Consider the following 18,876-nt stretch of genomic DNA (forward strand, 5'->3'; position numbering starts at 1 on the left):
GAACCCCAATGGGTTTCTAAATTCTGATTTTTAATCAAATTAATGGATGAACTTTGTTCTATTTGGTGTTAGGAAGCTTCCTTTCACATTTGGTTTGTTTGGATTAGATTTGGCAGTTGGTGTGATTTTTTTTTTTTTTTCAACGAATGAAGATGACGATGATGATGATAATGATGATGAATGATGAAGGAGAATTGGGTATGGCTTTTCGTATCCTTAATAAAAATGGAGTATGAAAAATTGAGAGATTTTTTTTTTTTTGAACAAGAAGAGTAGATGGATGGAGGAAGGGGGGTAAATTAATAAAAAATGGGGCAAAATTAAACACGTGGCACCGTGGGCCGTGCGCGTGTGGACAAGCGCCATTAATATTCGGGAGTTGGCGAGATCGCCACCACATGAAAAAGCGGGCATTTTGATACTGAAAAAATTTGTTCAGGGGGGTAATAGGACCCCCGCAAATGTTAGGTGTGTAGTTGGGATTTTGGTCAAACGTTGGGGGTATTTTGAGTATTATCTCCAATTTATTATTCCTTCCGTCCTAATTTATGCGGTACTGTTCGAATTTCGAAAGTCAAATTTGTTAGCTTTGCCCGCAAATTTGGACATAAAATCTCTAATTTTTTAAAAAAATAAAATCATTCATACGCCATAATAATTAACAATTCAAAATATTTAAAAGACATGAAAAAATTACAGCCAAAACAAAACTTGTTTGACTCTTGAAATACGAAAGGAAAGGTGACACAAAAATGGTAACAAAATAATAATAATAATAATAATAATAAATAAAAAGAGCTTTGAACCATCTTCAGTACCAATGTTGTAACCCTCGAGTAATCAACCAGCAAATTTGAAACTTCAGATTCCACAATAATCCTTCTCTAAACTCAAATTTTAAAGACGAAAAAGAAGAAATTGATACAATTTCTACCACCCACTCTTATTAACAGACCCACCATTTTTGCCGCATAGCTCAATAAAAGATTACCACTGTCAAGGTGGTGGTGGGTGGATTTTCTAGATCTTGTTCGTAGTAGTTATCCATGTATTGATATTTGGTTATATGTCATTGGTATTTTTTCTAGCAATGAATTTCAATTATACATCTTAGGCCCCAGTGGAGGAGTGATGATCGGGAAGAAGCATGGTCAAAAATGGAGATTGTTTCTTAATTCCTTTGTTTTAGAACCGACAATAGAGAAGAGAGATGAGATGAAGAGGCAGGTTTAGAAATTCTTAGCCATGGTCGATTTGGGTGATCTACAGAGGAGATAAAATTGGAGAAGACAAAAAAGTGTATTGTAGAATTTAACATTAAAAAAGTAAAAGACGCAAGCAATGGGTCTGAATGATTTTCAGACTCTATTCAAGATCTGACCGAATCAGATATGTTAAGATGTATTAAGTGGTTAGATCTTAATAAAAATAAATGCACTTAATGAATTGAGATCTGAATCATTCAGATTCAGACCTTCATTAAGTGCAAACAAAAGAGGCCTTAATCTTTATTATTCACTTTTTACTAACTTGTGTGACATCCTAAATTGATTGTACAAAATAAAGACCTCTACATACTCAAAACAAAATTATGCATTAACTAAAAAATAATGCAGTTAAACCTAATTATACGTGAATAACTACTTAAGCAAAATTATGCTCTATAAAAATGGCAAAAAACTTACTTCGGGCATTTTACAACCCGAAAAAAGGCTACTTGGGATTTTAGGGTGTTTTGAGCCTACAGTGTTCTCCGCACAAACAAACGCGATGCCCATAAAACATTGAGGCCTCGACTCTTGAGACATGACTAAGTTTTTGCCAAAGTGTGGAGTAAGCGTGAAATGGAGAAAATGAAGAAATGGACTAAGTGTGCACAATTTTTGTGCGTTAAAGTAGTTAACTCGATCCTGTCGGTCTCTTTTAAGCACAAAATTTGTACGCTAAAGGTACTTTTTGTCACAAAAAAAAAAAAGTCAAGTACTTTAATCATTTTCCTCTTTGTTTTTTGGGTCATGTAGGTTCCGGACTCTTGATGAAGTAGAAGTAATACGAGGCTAATACGGCATTATAGTTTATGACATGACATTAAATACTACTCTATTAAAATTTTACTATCCGCAAGTCCGTAGCAATAGTGCAATTGTCCCAAAAAATTTGCTTCTATTTCATTAATGGAAAAGCTTCATGTCCTGAAATTAAATTATGTAAGCTTATTTTCTCAAACTACGCATGCATAAAAATAGCATTCAAAATAAGAGATAACTGTCTTAAATTACGTTCATGTGCAAAAGATATCTTTCAGAATTAAAATAGACAAATAAACTAACAAGCCACGCATGGAGAAAATTGAAGAAAAAACTGCAAAACCTAGCAAAAAAACGCAAAGAGAAAGTCAATTAATTAAAAAAGAGATCCACAGTAGTAGCATTTTTATATATTTATCAGTTGTCTCAATACTTTTCTCATTTAGAGCTTTCATCAAGCCAACTTTACTGACACACAAGGCCATGGAATTATGGAAGAAGTGACATAGGATTTTTGTTTATTTAATAGGAGTTTAGTAGAAGCAATTATTTCATCATATAAATAAATGAATTATTATGATAGAGACGTATGGATCCATCCTTTCAATAGGAGTTTTAAGGAATAATTATTTCTTTTATGTTGCGTCTTTGACTTTTTAAAGTGAATGAATTAAATGAAAAGAATGAGGGAGAAAAGCATGAGAACGAATATAAACAAAATCCTTAATCATAGCGGGGTATTACATCACTCCTTATTTTCAGGATTATACAAATTTATAGATAGATTTGATCTCTTTATCAGCGTACATTAGATATTCAATTTAACTATGTATACGGTGTGGATTTCATATATATTTTTTGTCGAAGGACAATAGGAAAAAAATACTTTCTCAAGAAAATTGAATTAGCAAGCAAGAACAAGAATTTGATCCAATGTTCGTTACTCAAGAAAAGAAAATGGCTCCTTATATTTGTATAGATTTAAAGCATTTCCTTAAATATATTTTACGAGCAGTTTTGGTCCTTTAAGTTTGTCAAAATTAATTTTTTTATTTCTGTTAAATATTTAACAAACTTTATCAGTTAGATTTGATAGAATTTGAGAAAGAAAAAGTTTAGCCAGAAATAATACTTAGGAGGCGTAATTTTTGCATTTTTGGTCTATTCTTGAGTTTGGTACACTTTTTTAGGCCGAAGTTATGCTATTTTTGGTGTCTAATGCAACTTTTGTGTTGTAATTACTAGAATTTGATGATACTTTTTGGTTAAATTTTTCTTATAGTTCTACTCAAATCTAACAAACTAAATTGATGAAACCAAAATTGTTCACTCTAGATAAATCTGAAGGATCAAAACAGTTCAGAAGTATTTTTAAGGGACTATTTCGAACCTACCAAAACATAAGGAACTATTTCGAACCTACAAAAACATAAGGAACTGTTTTTCGTCATTTTTGCTCCATCATTCAGTGACAAAGCAAATGAAAAAAAAATGCAGGGATGATTTATAATATTATATTAAAAATGGCTAGAGAATCAATTTTATTGGTTTTGATAAAATTATCTCAATTCGAATAGGTTATGAGTAGAATTGGTCCCTTAGTCCTCCTCTTTTTTTTTTTTTTTCACTTAATAGAAGGCTAAATCATTTCATTAAGTGCATTTATTTAAATTAAGATCTAAGCATTTATTTAGTCCTAAAAAATCTTGAACAAAATCTTAATATGTTAAGATGTATTTTTGTATGAATAATTTACCTCTACTCTGTCAACAACCACCAGCTCCACACCATCCCACCCTCCTAACCCCACCCACCCCTTCAACTCGCCCCCCCCACCCACCCCTACCTCCTTTCCACCCTCACCCCACCACTACTAACCACCTCCGCTATCAAAACCACCACTATCATTGTCCGGGAAGATAAACCACTCCCCCTCCCCCCCCCCACTCCTCCGCCCCAACCCCACCGCACCATCACTAGCCATCTCTGCCATCACAACCGTCCTTACCCTCCCAACTTCCTCCCCAACCCCCACCCCACTACCCACCCACTCTCTACCCCCACACACACACACACACCACTCCCCTACCACCCACTACCACTAACCACATCTCTGCCATCACAAACCGTCACCCACCACCATCGTCGCCAACCACCAACCACCACCACCACCGCTGATAACCATTACTGTCAGTCGTTACCACATCTACCACTTCCATCATTATAATTATATTAACAGCCACCATCGTTGTCGCTAACACCACAACCATCGCCCACTACCATCGTTGCGGCCCAATCTTACTACCAACCACTCGTACCATCATAACTAGTATCGCCGCCAAAACTACCACCAATATCATCGTAAACCACCACATATTCTTTAGCCACCACCACTACCAACCGCCACCATCGCGCCGATCGATACTAACATCAACCATCTCCATCATCACAACTATCCGCCATTACAAAGCATCTCCACGGAAGTCATTAGCGAACATAAATGTTTCATTTTTTAATAAAATAATAATTTTATTGTATTATATTTATATTTATTTCTAATTGGTTACTTTTTATTTGAATTGTATATTTATTATATTTAAATAAATACATTATACACATTCAGATGTTAAAAGACAAACAGTCTTAATAATTCAGTATTCAGATCTAAAGACAACATCTGAATAATTTATATGTGCATTCAGATTCAGACGTGTTAATCTTAATGAAAATAAATAAATCCACTTAATCAATAATGACAAAACTATTTTTGGCAAAATATTAAAATAGAGGACAAAAATTATTCCTCTCCAGCTAATAAAATAATCTTGCAAAGATCTATTGGGTGATATTTTGGATCTAACTAGACATATTTTGAGAGTACTAAGAGCCCGTTTGGATTGGCTTATAAACATTTGCAAACTTATAAGTAAAAAATAAGTTGGGGTATCCAACTTATTTTTGGCTTATGTTGTTTTCACTTTATAATCGCTTTTAGATAAACTAAGTTAAATGGATCCAATTATTTTTTGAGGAACCTTATTTTAAGACAAAATGACATTTTAATTTGTACCAAACACTCAAAAAAATAAAACGAACATAAGTCAACTTATAAGCCAATCCAAACGGGCTCTAATGTCCAGAAACGGAGTAAAAAAGTGAGGGAAAAGGTAGTACTTATATGTAACCCCGGCGCGGAATCCACTGTTTTTCAGAAAAAAGGACAACACGAGTTTTCTGTTTACCATTTTTGCTTTTTGAAGGACACATTCTCCTCTTTCTAATAGTAGTAATAATAAACTAAATCAAAACCATATTGAATATATTGAATAAACAACACCACTCCGATCTACAGTCCACCACTCTTCCGGTGACTCAAAAACCCCTAGAAAAACCATAATGCAGGAATGGCTCAGTACAGACAATCAGGGGGTACTTTAGGTATTACAAACAATGGTAGTGGTGGAGTTGTACGGAATGGCGGCGTCGCATCGGATCATATCTCTGTAGGGATTCGTTCAAATAAGCATCATCACCACCGTCGATTAAAGTCGAGTAGCCGCAAGATCTCGATTGGTGCTATCATTATTATACTCTTCGTTGCCTTCGTTGTTTCTGTCTCTGCTTTCTTTTACTTCACTTCTCAAAATACAGGTAACATTATCTCTTTTATGTTACCACACACAATTTACTATGAATTTTGCTTTTGGGGAAATTTGGAAATGCTAGATTTTGTTGGGTTTTTAGAGTTCTTTTGGGGAGTTGAAAGTTTTAGCTAACTAAGCATTGGCATATTGGATGTTCTACTCCCTCTGGTCCATTTTACTTGTCGTCCTTACTAAAAATAGATGGTCTCCCTCTGTCCATTTTTACTTGTCCAGTTTGGAAAATGAAGAGATAATTTGCCATTACATACCTGTTTTACCCTTGTTATTAATTATTGGGTTGTAAACTTCACTGCACAACTTTTAAAGTATGTTTGATTGATTTCAATCATTAGATGACTTAGTAATAATCAAGGGTGATATAGTAGAATTGCCATTCTATTTAGGCTGAAGTGGTGAAAACACCCCTAAACTTGGCACGTTTTCATACTTTAGTCCCTGAACTATTGACCTTCTTAAAAACACCCCTAATCTTGGCCAACTCAATTTAAATTCACCCCGTGTTAGGACACCTCAGCAACGTGAATCCACGCGCTGTCCACTTGGCATTTTCTTGCTGTGCCATGTGGCAACATGGGGTGAATTTAAATTCAGTTTGCCAATATTAGGGGTGTTTTTAAGAAGGTCAATAGTTCAGGGACTAAAGTACGAAAACGTGCCAAGTTTAGGGGTGTTTTCACCACTTCAGCCTTCTATTTATGGCTCCTGTGCCAAGTCAATACAGGACAAGTACAAATGGGCAGAGAGAGTAGTTATCATTTTAGAAAATTAATTTTCAGTTTCCACCTTTACCTTTACTCAATAAATGTGGAAAGAGATTAATGTGGTGAAAACGAGAGTACGAATTTTGTTATACATGTATAATTTCTTCTTATATGTTACCGCAATTGACTACAAATTTTGTTACTATTTTGTTTTTGGGGGGAAATGTGAAATGCTAGATTTTGTTGGGTTTTCGGAGTGTTTTTGGGTAATATTTCATAGTTTATTTATTTATCAAAACTGGAGGTTTAATGATTTGTGCCAAAGTGGTAATGATAAATTAATGAGGCCTTTTCTGCTGTTATAAGTAGTTTGGTTTTCCGGTAGTTGAAATCGTGTTAAACTGAAGTAAGAAGATCAGTCTTTGTATTTGATATAGTTTCTTAGATTAGACTACATTTAAGTATCACTGAGTTAGGAATGTCATTTTATGACCTTATTATGAGGTTGAATGTTCACAATTGACCAGAACGCTAAGAAAATGTCGATGATTTGATCAGTAACTATGAGCTTTTATTTAACAAAAATTGGGCTTATTAAGTTTTACGGTACATGTTACTTGTAGAGTATGGTGTATTAATTGACAAAACTCGCTGAGTGAACTAAATGAATGCTGGAGCTGTGGAGAAGCACTCTTGAGAGTAAGGGGTTTTAATTATATGCTGAGTTAAATAAGTAAGTATATGCACTGCAAATTTAGTCACAAGAAAATTGAAGGTAAAGTAAGATTACACGGATTGTGGTACCTAAGTGCAGACTATTCAGATAACTAGGCTCAACCTTTAGGAAGAATGACATGATAGATGAAAATATAACACATAATTAAAATAGGATGATTGACATTGAAGAGTGCTTTGCTAATAAATATCCAGTGAGTTCCATAGAATGGATGTGAGAGTAGTAATATGATGTGGGAGTTAAAGCCCCAACATGTGCACGAGATATATTAGCTTCCGGGATGCATCCCAAATTAATATCCTGTCTTCAAGTATGAATCGACTTTTACTTTAAATAAGTAAAAAGCATAGTTTAATTTGAGTTTATGAAGCAAAGTATTTATCTCTGAGCAAAGAATTGGCAAAATTGGAATGATTTATGAATTTGGGTTCATGATCTAGAATTTGTGTATCTCTTGAAACTTTCCTTATCCATTTGTAGAAATTTGCGATTAAAGATGAAACATAATAAATGTAAAACTTAGATGCGCCCACAGGGATTTGGTTTAGTGGTGAGAGTATAGCACGTGATGTGGATTACGCGTACGTCATGAGTCCGAATCCCGAGGGTAGACGGGCGGGCCCATTATCTACCAAGTTCCAAACCATGCGTGCCCTCGGGGATTTTTGGGTTACCAAAAATAAATAAATGTAAAGCTAAATGCTCTAATTAACTTGTTACAGTCAAGAATTCAAAAAAGGTTGACTATGGATGTAAATATAAAGAAACAGTTCGAACAAGCAAAATCTGCAAAGTGTTTAGCTGTATCTGTTTTCATTGTTTTGGACAATTAGGCTAAAATCTTCCAGTTCCGGTTTAGAAATATATTCTCCAATATTTAGACAGTTTCCCCGTGTGCTGTTGCAGAGTTAGATAATAATCACTTGCAAGATGATGGTGATGCGGAAAATGATTCAGATTTTCTTACAAATGTGACACGGACACAAGGGAAGGTTCTCCAATTTGGACATGGTTCAGTAAGTCATGGCCGGGATTCTCGTTATTGGGATAAGGATGACAGGAGAAGGGATGACGATTACAATGAGGAGGATTTGGAGCGGAATCCAGATAGTGACTTGGATAAGGGGCAAAGTCCTCCCCATGAGAAGAGAGGTGATAAGAAGTCGCTTTCAAAAGGATTGCATCATGGTAGCAATGGTTTATACAATGAAGCTGGACGCGATGAGTTGAAAAAATATGAAGCCAAATATCAAGCTTCCTTGGAGAATGCTGGGCACTCACAAGATGGACATCATTTGACAGACCAGCAATTGGATGATGCTAACAAGGGAAAGAAAAGTGAAATGGTGGATGCTGATGATGGATATGATGATGGAATTGACTTAGAAGATGCACATACAGACGGATATGATGATGTTGGACATGAAGATTGGGATCATACTGTTGCTGCCGAATCCCAGGACATAAATGAGAGACATTCTTCCGATACGCATGTTGCTGGAAATAAAAATCAAAATCATGCCAAAGAGGCTGGTAAAACGTCCAAGGACGTTTCCAATAAGGAATCTTCTTCAAGTTCTCATCACCCAAAATCTAATGCAAACACTGGACGTGTCAGCTTCATTGAAGGTCACCCCTCAAAGAAGTCTTCGTCAGAGAAGCGGCCAGTATCCAGAAGGAAGCCAAGGAAGCATGGTAATGTTATTTCCTATTCTAGTTGGTGCCCTGTGATTTTATTTTTATGATTGTTTGGTCTTCAGACAATGTGTTGTATTCCTTGAGTCAACTTGATGTTTGAACTTTTTGATTTTAACATGAACAGAGAAGAGATGCGCTTGGGGACATTGGAACATTTATCATAGGGACTTGCTTAAGTGTTCTTTGCCCCTTAGTTCTTGTATAACTACCTAATAAAATTTGCTCCTTATTACTTTTAATATAAAAGATAAGGCAGTTTTGATATCCAACCTCTATATGCTGGAATAGTTCTCATAGTATATATTTACAATTTGAGCTTTCTTGAGGAGGTCAATAAGAGTCTAATCTTGGATATTTTGCTAGATTTAGAGAAAGATTTTAGCTGAGGTAATCTATAGGATTGGGACATCAAGCTAATAACTGCTACTTGTATTTAGTTGTATGCAGTCGAGGGAAAAAAAGAAACAAGAGAGAGATGTAGCTTTGCATCTTTATGTAAAGCATATTGAGCTGCTAATGATAGTAGTACGTCATCAGCACTTCAGATACTGTTAGTAATTTGTATAATAATCATGAAGTTAGGTCTTTATCAAAAAAAAAAAAAAATCATGAAGTTAGGTAGCAGAGTATATTGGTCATCAAAAATTTAGGTATTAGAGTACACTATTATGTGATAAATCTCGTCTAAGAAGTAGACTGACGTTGCTCAAAAATCTCTTATTCTAGCCATCTCACTGTACTCACTTTTCAGCCTGCTAAATCTGCTAGCTGGATTTGTGATTTCATCCTTGCTTGTCACAATCATCATGGTCTGGTGCTGGAGCGTATTAGCAGTTTTTCATGTCAAGTATAGATTTTTGGATCTTGACAAAGCAGCAAGACAGGATTCAAACCTTTTTTTGTCCCTTGTATGAGACATCTGTTTTCAGATTTCGGGATTTCCAAACATAAGGAATTTCTATAATTTCTGGTATTTAGCAATTTGATATCGGAAACAGCCTTTCTACCCCACAAAGGTAGGGGTAAGGTCTGCTTACATCCTACACTTCCTAGACCCCACTTGTGGGAGTACACTGGGTATGTTGTTGTAATACAATGAGTTTATCTGCAAAATCTTGGACATCAGCCCACCTCACCCCTTTTCACTTGGGACTTAAATAGTCATGCTTTACGATTGCAGCTTGTGAGATGAAAATTTTGAACGCTAGTGCTCTTCTTGTGGAACCTTTGGAAAGTCGAAAGTTTTCAAGGTTTTCGTTGCAGTACACGGAAAGAGAGGACAAGCCTGTTGACGATGCAAACTGGGAACCAAGATTTGCTGGGCATCAGAGTCTGGAAGAACGGGAAGAATCTTTTCTTGCACGCAATCAGAAAATAAACTGTGGTTTTGTTGGAGGTCCTGAAGGAACTTCAAGTACTGGATTTGACTTGGCAGAAGATGATGCAAAATACATTAGCAGTTGTCACATTGCTGTAGTTTCATGCATCTTCGGAAATTCAGATCGCTTGAGAATACCAGTGGGCAAAATGGTATGAACAAATTCCTTTCCCTTTTTGACCTGTACACATTTTAGTTTCATAGTTTTGGGCTGAGATAACAACTTTAGATGTTCTTTTCCAGGGATACTAACTCACGAAACTTTGTCTATGTGTATATGGGTACACACATAGCAAAATCATTTTTTTCATGTTGTTACTATGAGGAACTCATGCACATTTTTGTTAAACCGGTCAAAAGCTAACAGGAGAAAAAGAAGGTTTACTAGTAGAATAGTGCTTAATCTCATTTAGATCCTTAGGGTAAACCCTACCAAGATGTATTCATGTAAGATGTTCATATGCTTAAAGAAAAAAAAAATATAACGTAGCTCCTAATTCGCATTCTCCAACTTAAAAAATAATAAGCCATTGTGGCAGTTGACTAAGAAGGAATTTAGCATAGCACCCTGCATCCAACAGAAAAAGAAAAAGAAAGAAAAACATATAAATAGTCACATTTTTGATAAGGCGTTTGTACTTTTGGGGTACCTCCTATGTACAGGGTGTTTTCCCAAGTCATTCGAAACTATTACTTTGTCCAAAAAATCCAAACTACTCCCTCCAGATCAAAAAGAGTGTCCATTTAGTCATTTGTACACCCCTTAAGAAAATACAACGTCCTAGAAAAAAAAAGGTATTAGACTAAACTGCCGCCAATTAAACAGGTATTGGCATTTAATCACATAGCACTTAATAGGGGCAAATCTGAAAAAATAAGGTTAATTCTTTCTTGATTTGATAAGTGGACACTTGTTTTGACCCAAGAAAAAAACAAGGCTTAAAAAGGCTAAGTGGACACTCTTTTGATCCAGAGGGAGTAATACTTATGTAAGAAATTTTTAGTTTATTTCTGTTCCTTGAATAATTTTTACCACTAGTATATCGGTTTTAATTGTATTCCAAACTTATCACTTCGGATACCTCCTGATTAGTAGGCTTTATGGCTGTCTGAACGCGGGATGGAGGACTAAAAATATCACTCTTCCGTTTTTATCTCCTCTTCCCATTTCATGAGACTCACTTTCCTTTTTAATAGTCCCAAGAAAGAATACACTTTTCTCTGTTTGGTAATTTTTTTAAAATTTGCATCCAAATTTTATCCTCAATGACATGACTTGTTGGACCACTTGATATGAAACTTCATCCTTTCTGTAGGAGAGAGAGAATGAAAAGACATGTGCAACTACCACTAACTAATTACTGGTAGTTAGGGCAATTTTGGTACTTTGCATTTATTTAGCTTGTGTGTCAAAATTCTTCATTTATTTTTAAATTTCATGTCCACTCAAGCACCTTCACATAAATTGAGACAAAGGGACTTTTCTTATAAAAAGAATCAGTCTACTATTCGGGTGCAGACCATGGAGGAGCATTATGAAGGTGTAGGAAGAGTTCAATAGCTAAATTTCATTTAGGGTAAGCATGATTAGTACAGGGTCACAGTTGGTGTGAGAGAATGTGTTGGGGCTTGCCTTCTCTCTCTTATACTTAGTTTTCAAGCCAGAGAGAGATGACAGTATAATAGATTCAAGGGACTCATAAGTGGTGGATTCATTGGGATTTAAGATATTAGTAGGAATCTACTAGACTGAGGGATTGACAAATTCGAAAGCTTGGTGGAACTCCTCTATAAGCAGCAGACCATATCACATATTGGCCCGTTTTCATGGGGATGGGAGCAAGGAGAGATGATACGTTCTCAGTTTAACTCAAACCACCGTAAAAGTCGAGTTTACCACACCTATCTGTTTGGACTTCTAGGGCCCAAGAAAGATGTGCTTCTTTGCATATCCGCAGCGAAGGGAGCAGTATGCCGGCTGAAAACCTGAAGAAGAGGAGGATTACTTTTGTTAGTTGGTAATTTTATGTTCGGGTGAAGATGTAGCCTCTTGCTACATTATCGGGTAGATATACTTGTGTCGATGATCCTGAATTGGTTTGTAGTATGGTTAGCTATATCCGGCACAATTGAAGAGGTCCTGCACAGCTGGGCCTTTATAAGAAGGAAAATACGACATAAGCTGTTGGGATGTTGCCCCTGTAGTCCTCATGCAGGGTATATGAGAGGAGACAAATAGGAGAGTGTTTGAAAGCTGCAGGATGACCATATAAAGAATAACTTCTTGTTTCTAGTCTCTTTTTGTGTACCTATAAGGTCCGTGTTTGTATAAATGATTGGGTGTCTTTTGTTGAGAATGATATCTTGTTGTAGGTTCTCTACTTTTCGACATAATGCTCGTATGTCCTTTTCCGCACATCATGAAATTATTTTCCTCATTTAATAAGTCACTTCAGATACCTCCAGCTGTGATCTCCTTAAATATTTCACCCATCCATTTATTAGCAAGACCCTTATCGTGGTTACTTTTCTTGATAAATACCCCCATCCTTTTACATTGTCTAAAGTCTATTTTCTCTAACGGTAAGTTACCTCTTAGACGAATCGAACTCCTTACCGGTCTTATATTGTCAATATCATGCTTTTAAAATTTCTGCTTTCTTCTTTTATTTGGAAACGTAAGATCCAAAAAAAGAGCATCTACATGGTCTTTGCTTCAGGGCTAGCTTTTCAATTACTTTTTTCCATTTCAAAATAGATGACCATGTTTGACTCGACATAAAGTTCAAGAAAAGAAACTGTTGATACATAGGCTGTTGAAGAGTCCCACATAGGATGAAAAAGGGATGAGTGGTCTCCTTATATGGTCTTGAGCAATCCTCCCCTCTTGAACTAGCTTTTGGGGTTGGTTAGGCTCAAGATCCATTTCTTTACAGGTATCAGAGTAGGACCCATCCCAATTCTTGTGTCATATTAAATTGCCACGCTCCAGATGTCTGGCCCTGGATGTGAGGCGGGGTGTTGAAGAGTCCCACATCGGATGTAAAAGGAATTGGTGGTCTCCTTATATGGTCTTGAGTGATCTCCCCTCTTGAGCTAGCTTTTGGGTTGAGTTAGGCTCAAGATCCATTTCTTTACATAGGCTAAATAGATGTAACATATAAAAAGTACCCTTAAAATTAGCGCTTTCAAATATAGAAAGGTGTCATTTTCAAATAGATCTTGTGGCCTTTTAAAATAGAATAGAGGGAACATGTTTTATTCTTGAAGATACAAATGTGCATGTGCTAGTCTGTTTACTGGAAAGTATTCATATAAAATAGAATTCTAGTTGATCATGCTGTTTGGCAGTTTCCAATCTGCTCCAGACACATTTAACACGAAGCACTGCACTTCGAAAAATCTTTTCAGTAAATGAGCAAATGGCTAGCATACCTGTTTCTTTGCACATAAGGCCCTAGGCATAGAAGAATAAATAGAGATGTGAGCCTAGTGGCTATCTCTGATAGAGGCTCGCTTCTTCAAGTTCAAGTTCCGCTTGCTGCTTTTCATTTTGATAGGAGTAGGTGCTTGCAGCTCGCTCGCTGTCTACTAAATGAGCCTTCACTGCCCGCCCGGCCCCAATCTTTAGAATTCTAGTTGATCATGCTGTTTGGCAGTTTCCAATCTGCTCCAGACACATTTAACACGAAGCACTGCAACTTCGAAAAATCTTTTCAGTAAATGAGCAAATGGCTAGCATATCTGTTTCTTTGCACATAAGGCCTTAGGCATAGAAGAATAAATAGAGATGTGAGCCTAGTATAAATAGCCACATTAAGTACAGTGTTACAGATGAGATTGTGAGCCTATTTATTCTTCTATGCAATGTTCTTAAGGCTGACTGAAGGTCAAACCATAAGCCTTGCTGGTCAACATTTTACTGGTTTGGCCAGTTAATCACCGGTCAAACTGGGGTGGAATAAGATAATGGTTTTTTTATTGAAAATAATAAAATAATTTAGATTGGCTTTAGCAAGAGAGTGTTTTCCCCAGGTGGAGTACCACGTCTATCCATCAAACTCTTTTATCTTTCTTTTGTGTATCTTTCCCTTTTATTTCACCCTGTCATTTCAACTTCATCACCCCACCAGAATCCTATCTCTCTTATCTCTATCCTCGAGCCTTGCTATGTAAATGTGAGAAAATCAGACCAATATACATCTCTCCCAAACTAGCTTTCTCGATATTGACCAATAGAGCTGAGAAGGCCTTTGTTAGCACCGTAAGCAGTTTTGTCCTTGCTTTGCTCTTCTCTCTCTCACTTTTCCAATTCTCCTTCAAGATAGAGTAACTTCTTAGCCATGTTAAAAATTTGTATTTAATTTGGATCAGTCTTTATATTCAAGAATGAAACTCAAAACTGAAGGAAAGACCGAATGAACATGAAAAGCTCAGAGAGTCACAACTGGTTCTACAGGTTGCAGTCTTTATATTCAAGAATGAAACTCAAAACTGAAGGAAAGACCGAAAGAACATGAAAAGCTCAGAGAGTCACAACTGGTTCTACAGGTTTTTGGATTTTTCCAGTTTAACCATTTTTTTCTTTGTGAAAAATAGACATGTAAGCCAACCAGTTGTGTGGCAACTTCTTTGTGTGTGGCAACTTCTTTGTTAAACCAGTTACAGCACCATTTCTGAAAAACGTTGCTTCTAGCTTATTTTGGTTAGGTTTATAATGCATCTAGAAGGGTAACTATTTTATAGAATGTAGAGTCTTTTGCGGATGACCTACTTATGAAAAGAAGAAAAGAAGGATAGCAGACTACTGTGATTCACCTGTTTCTGGTTCTGTAAATAGCTTTTGTTGTTGCTAAACGAGATTCTGAATTATTTTTACCTAAACTTATCATTAGCTGCATTGTACGACATTTTCTTAATTTAAATTCCTTTTCCAGGTCTCCCGTATATCAAAGAAAAATGTTTGCTTCGTTATGTTTGTGGATGAAGCTACTCTAAAAACTCTTACAGCTGAAGGTAAGATGCCAGACAGCATGGGCTTTATAGGTTTATGGAAGATCGTTGTGGTAAAGAATCTTCCTTTTTCTGATATGCGGAGAGTGGGAAAGATACCAAAGTTATTGTCTCATCGGCTCTTTACTTCAGCCAGGTAACTGGATACAAGCTTGTATATTTGTTTGTGGTATGTTATTGCTTATATTGTTCTTGTATGATACCATGCTATCGCTAGTTAGCACCCAATATTCACTTCCAACCAGGGGTTTACCAAATCAAAAAAATAATAGAACGAAGAGAGAAGGAAAAAAGTAAGGTCTCAATGCTTCTAGTCGTATTTCCTCCAGTGCATCAGAATACCAGTTTCATTAACATCTTTTTTCATCTAGTCAAGAATTGGTGCATGCTTTTTTCTAATATTAGATTGATGACGCTTCTTTTAAAGATGTTTGAGCAGAACTTCAAGTCAATAATGTCTTTTTTGGGTTTAGTGTTTTTCCATTTTTAAGTGGTGAAACAATGTGTTGTTTTCATCATTTAAAAGACTTTTACCGCTTAAACTATGTCTGGAAAAGTCAGTTATGCAACTGCCAATGCCATATTCACTATTCAGATGATTTGTGGTGCTAACTTTAAATTAACTCATTGTTGCTCTTAACCTTAGGTAGCTATTTTCAGGATCCCATAATTTGCCTGGGTTTCTGCTATTCCTATTTTGTGTGGATGGATTTGGGAAAGATATAACATAAAATGTTAATGACGTAAAATCATTTCTCAGCCTTCATTTTGCTGCTTGCCTACCCCCTTTTCTGCCCTTTCCATATTTATCCAACATGTAGTGGAGCCTTGCATACCCACTGTCATATGATTTAGACCACATTACGTTTAATAGAATGCAGTATTATCTGGGAATGGTTCAGCAAACGGTGAGCGATGAGGTAATCTAACTCATTAGTGACATCTGTACTCTGTTGTGGCAAGATGGACTTTTGACGTAGTTTTAGTAACTTGCAAACTGCTCTTTTATCCTCTCTTTTGGGCCTTCCATTTGTATGCATATAATGTTTGCTTGAACTTTCTAAATTTTTGTTCGCTTGTTAAAAAGTTGAGATGCTTGGATGTAAATTGCTTATTAAGGCTCCTCTCCCTGAAGAAAGAGATGAAAGGGAGAATATCTTGATAACTCGTAAAAAAAATAAAAAAAAATCCGAAACGTTTTACAAGCACTTCATTTGATATTATGCAGGTATTCAATATGGTTAGATAGCAAGCTTCGCCTGCAGCTTGATCCTCTACTCATCTTGGAGTACTTTCTGTGGCGAAAAGGCTATGAATATGCAATTTCCAATCACTATGACAGGCATTGTGTGTGGGAAGAAGTTGCCCAAAACAAGAGGCTTAACAAGTACAATCATACTGTAATAGATGAACAATTTGCATTTTACCAGGCTGATGGATTGCAAAGATTTAATGCATCTGATCCAAACAAGCTTCTTCATAGCAGTATGGTTTACTGTTCCATATTTAATTTCATGCAATACCTTTCTGCTTCTGTTTTCTCATTGGCAAAATGTCATTACATGTTTCTGACAGATGTACCAGAAGGATCTTTTATCGTGAGGGCTCACACGCCAATGTCAAACTTGTTTTCTTGTTTATGGTTCAATGAGGTTGACCGGTTTACTCCCCGTGATCAGTTGAGTTTTGCATATACATTCTATAAGTTGAGAAAGATGAACCCAGAAAAACCTTTTTATCTCAACATGTTCAAGGTGAGAAATTTAAGTTGCTTCCAATCGAAATTTTGGAAAGAGACAACCTTCCCTTTTTCTCTAACACTTGGTATGTGCATTGTAGGATTGTGAAAGGCGAAAGATAGCTAAGTTGTTCCGTCACAGATCAGATGAGAAGAGGAATATGATCTCTCAACGTGAGACAGAGTAAAAAGCGAAGAGACCTCCTCCTGGTTTTCGGTGGATGATTCATTTTTTTGTTATATGCATCGCTATACTGTACTTGCTTGCTGGAAAGAGTTCATTGTGCCATAGCCGTTGTGATTGTGTCTGTTGTACATTACCAAAATTTTCTCTAGAGAAAGCGTTACACATCTCAACTCTATCGACTCAAAGCAATGCAAGGGGGATTCTGCTGGAAAGAACACATCACAAGAATTACAGCTTCCATTCTATTAATTTCATTGCCTTGACCAACTCCTAGTGTGAAGTAATTCTTTACATTTTCGCTTGTAGCTACAGGAGTTGGTGAAATACCTGATACGATATGTATTCTTTTTGTATGAAGCAGAGTGCCAATTTATTGTTACTAATATTTGACCAATTGATACTATTACTCATATTCAATTTATAGGGTTATTGTGACGATTTTAACATCTACCATGACTAAAGGTGTCAACCGGTTCCAACCGGAACCGCCGGCCGGTTCGGTTAAAAAAACGAACCGCTTAACCGAACGAACGGTTCGGTTTAACCGTTCCGGTTTAACGGTTCCGGTTTAACGGTTCGGTTTAACGGTTCCCAGTTTTAAACTCCAAACCGGAACCGGTCCGGTTTGGAGTGTTTAAAATATGTTTTTTGTTTTGTTTTTTGTATTATATATATATATTATAGTATTTATTTGTATATTGTAGGTATATTTACATATGTTATACAACTTTATAATTAAAGTTTAAATATTTATCGACTAACGACCTAACAAAGAAGTCAAGTCGAATAAAGAATAGTGTTTTTCGTATACATATATATGTATAACTTATATATACTTATATATATGTATAACTTAATATATATAGTATATATACTTATATACTATATATACTTATATATATGTATAACTTAATATATATACTATATATATATATAACTTAATATATATACTAAATATATATAACTTAATATATATATATATATATATATACTATATATACTTAATATATATACTAAATATGTGTATAACTTAATATATATACTATATATATGTATATATATATACTATATACTATATATACTTATATATAGGTATAACTTAATATATATACTATATATACATATATACTATATATACTATATATACTTAATATATATACTAAATATATGTATAACTTAATATATATACTATATATATATATTAAGTTATACATATATATATATAACTTACATATACTTATATATATGTATAACTTAATATATATATACTTATATATATATATACTTATATATATGTATAACTTAATATATATACTATATATATGTATAACTTAATATATATACTAAATATATGTATAACTTAATATATATACATATATACTATATATACTATATATACTTAATATATATACTAAATATGTGTTTTACTATATATACTTAATATATATACTAAATATATGTATAACTTAATATATATATATATATATATTAAGTTATACATATATATATAACTTACATATACTTATATATATGTATAACTTAATATATATACTAAATATATGTATAACTTAATATATATATATATATACTATATATACTATATATACTTAATATATATACATATATATATATATATATATATACTATATATATATATACTATATATATGTATATATATATACTATATATATATATATATATATATATACTATATATACTTATATATATATAAC

At 34.9% G+C, this 18,876-nt stretch overlaps 1 protein-coding gene across 1 annotated transcript; it reads left to right on the forward strand.

Annotated features, from left to right (window-relative positions):
- The first annotated feature begins 5,173 nt into the window (after positions 1–5,173).
- Positions 5,174–17,589, forward strand: LOC132034077 (probable hexosyltransferase MUCI70). Its single transcript, XM_059424301.1, has 7 exons — positions 5,174–5,678; positions 8,036–8,824; positions 10,008–10,357; positions 15,143–15,354; positions 16,447–16,703; positions 16,794–16,972; positions 17,058–17,589. The coding sequence occupies exons 1-7, from the start codon at positions 5,432–5,434 to the stop codon at positions 17,142–17,144; spliced, it is 2,121 nt and encodes a 706-aa protein (XP_059280284.1). The 5' UTR covers positions 5,174–5,431; the 3' UTR covers positions 17,145–17,589.
- Positions 17,590–18,876: the final 1,287 nt, after the last annotated feature.

Source organism: Lycium ferocissimum, chromosome 10 (genome assembly GCF_029784015.1).
Source record: "Lycium ferocissimum isolate CSIRO_LF1 chromosome 10, AGI_CSIRO_Lferr_CH_V1, whole genome shotgun sequence".
NCBI classification, from domain to species: domain Eukaryota; kingdom Viridiplantae; phylum Streptophyta; class Magnoliopsida; order Solanales; family Solanaceae; genus Lycium; species Lycium ferocissimum.

Excerpts from the sequence above, each read along its gene's own strand:
- LOC132034077 (XM_059424301.1), top strand. The coding sequence starts at position 5,432 with ATGGCTCAGTACAGACAATCAGGGGGTACTTTAGGTATTACAAACAAT. Across the intron at positions 5,679-8,035 it reads CTTCACTTCTCAAAATACAG|AGTTAGATAATAATCACTTG; the intron begins GTAACATTATCT and ends GTGCTGTTGCAG. Across the intron at positions 8,825-10,007 it reads AAGGAAGCCAAGGAAGCATG|CTTGTGAGATGAAAATTTTG; the intron begins GTAATGTTATTT and ends TTACGATTGCAG.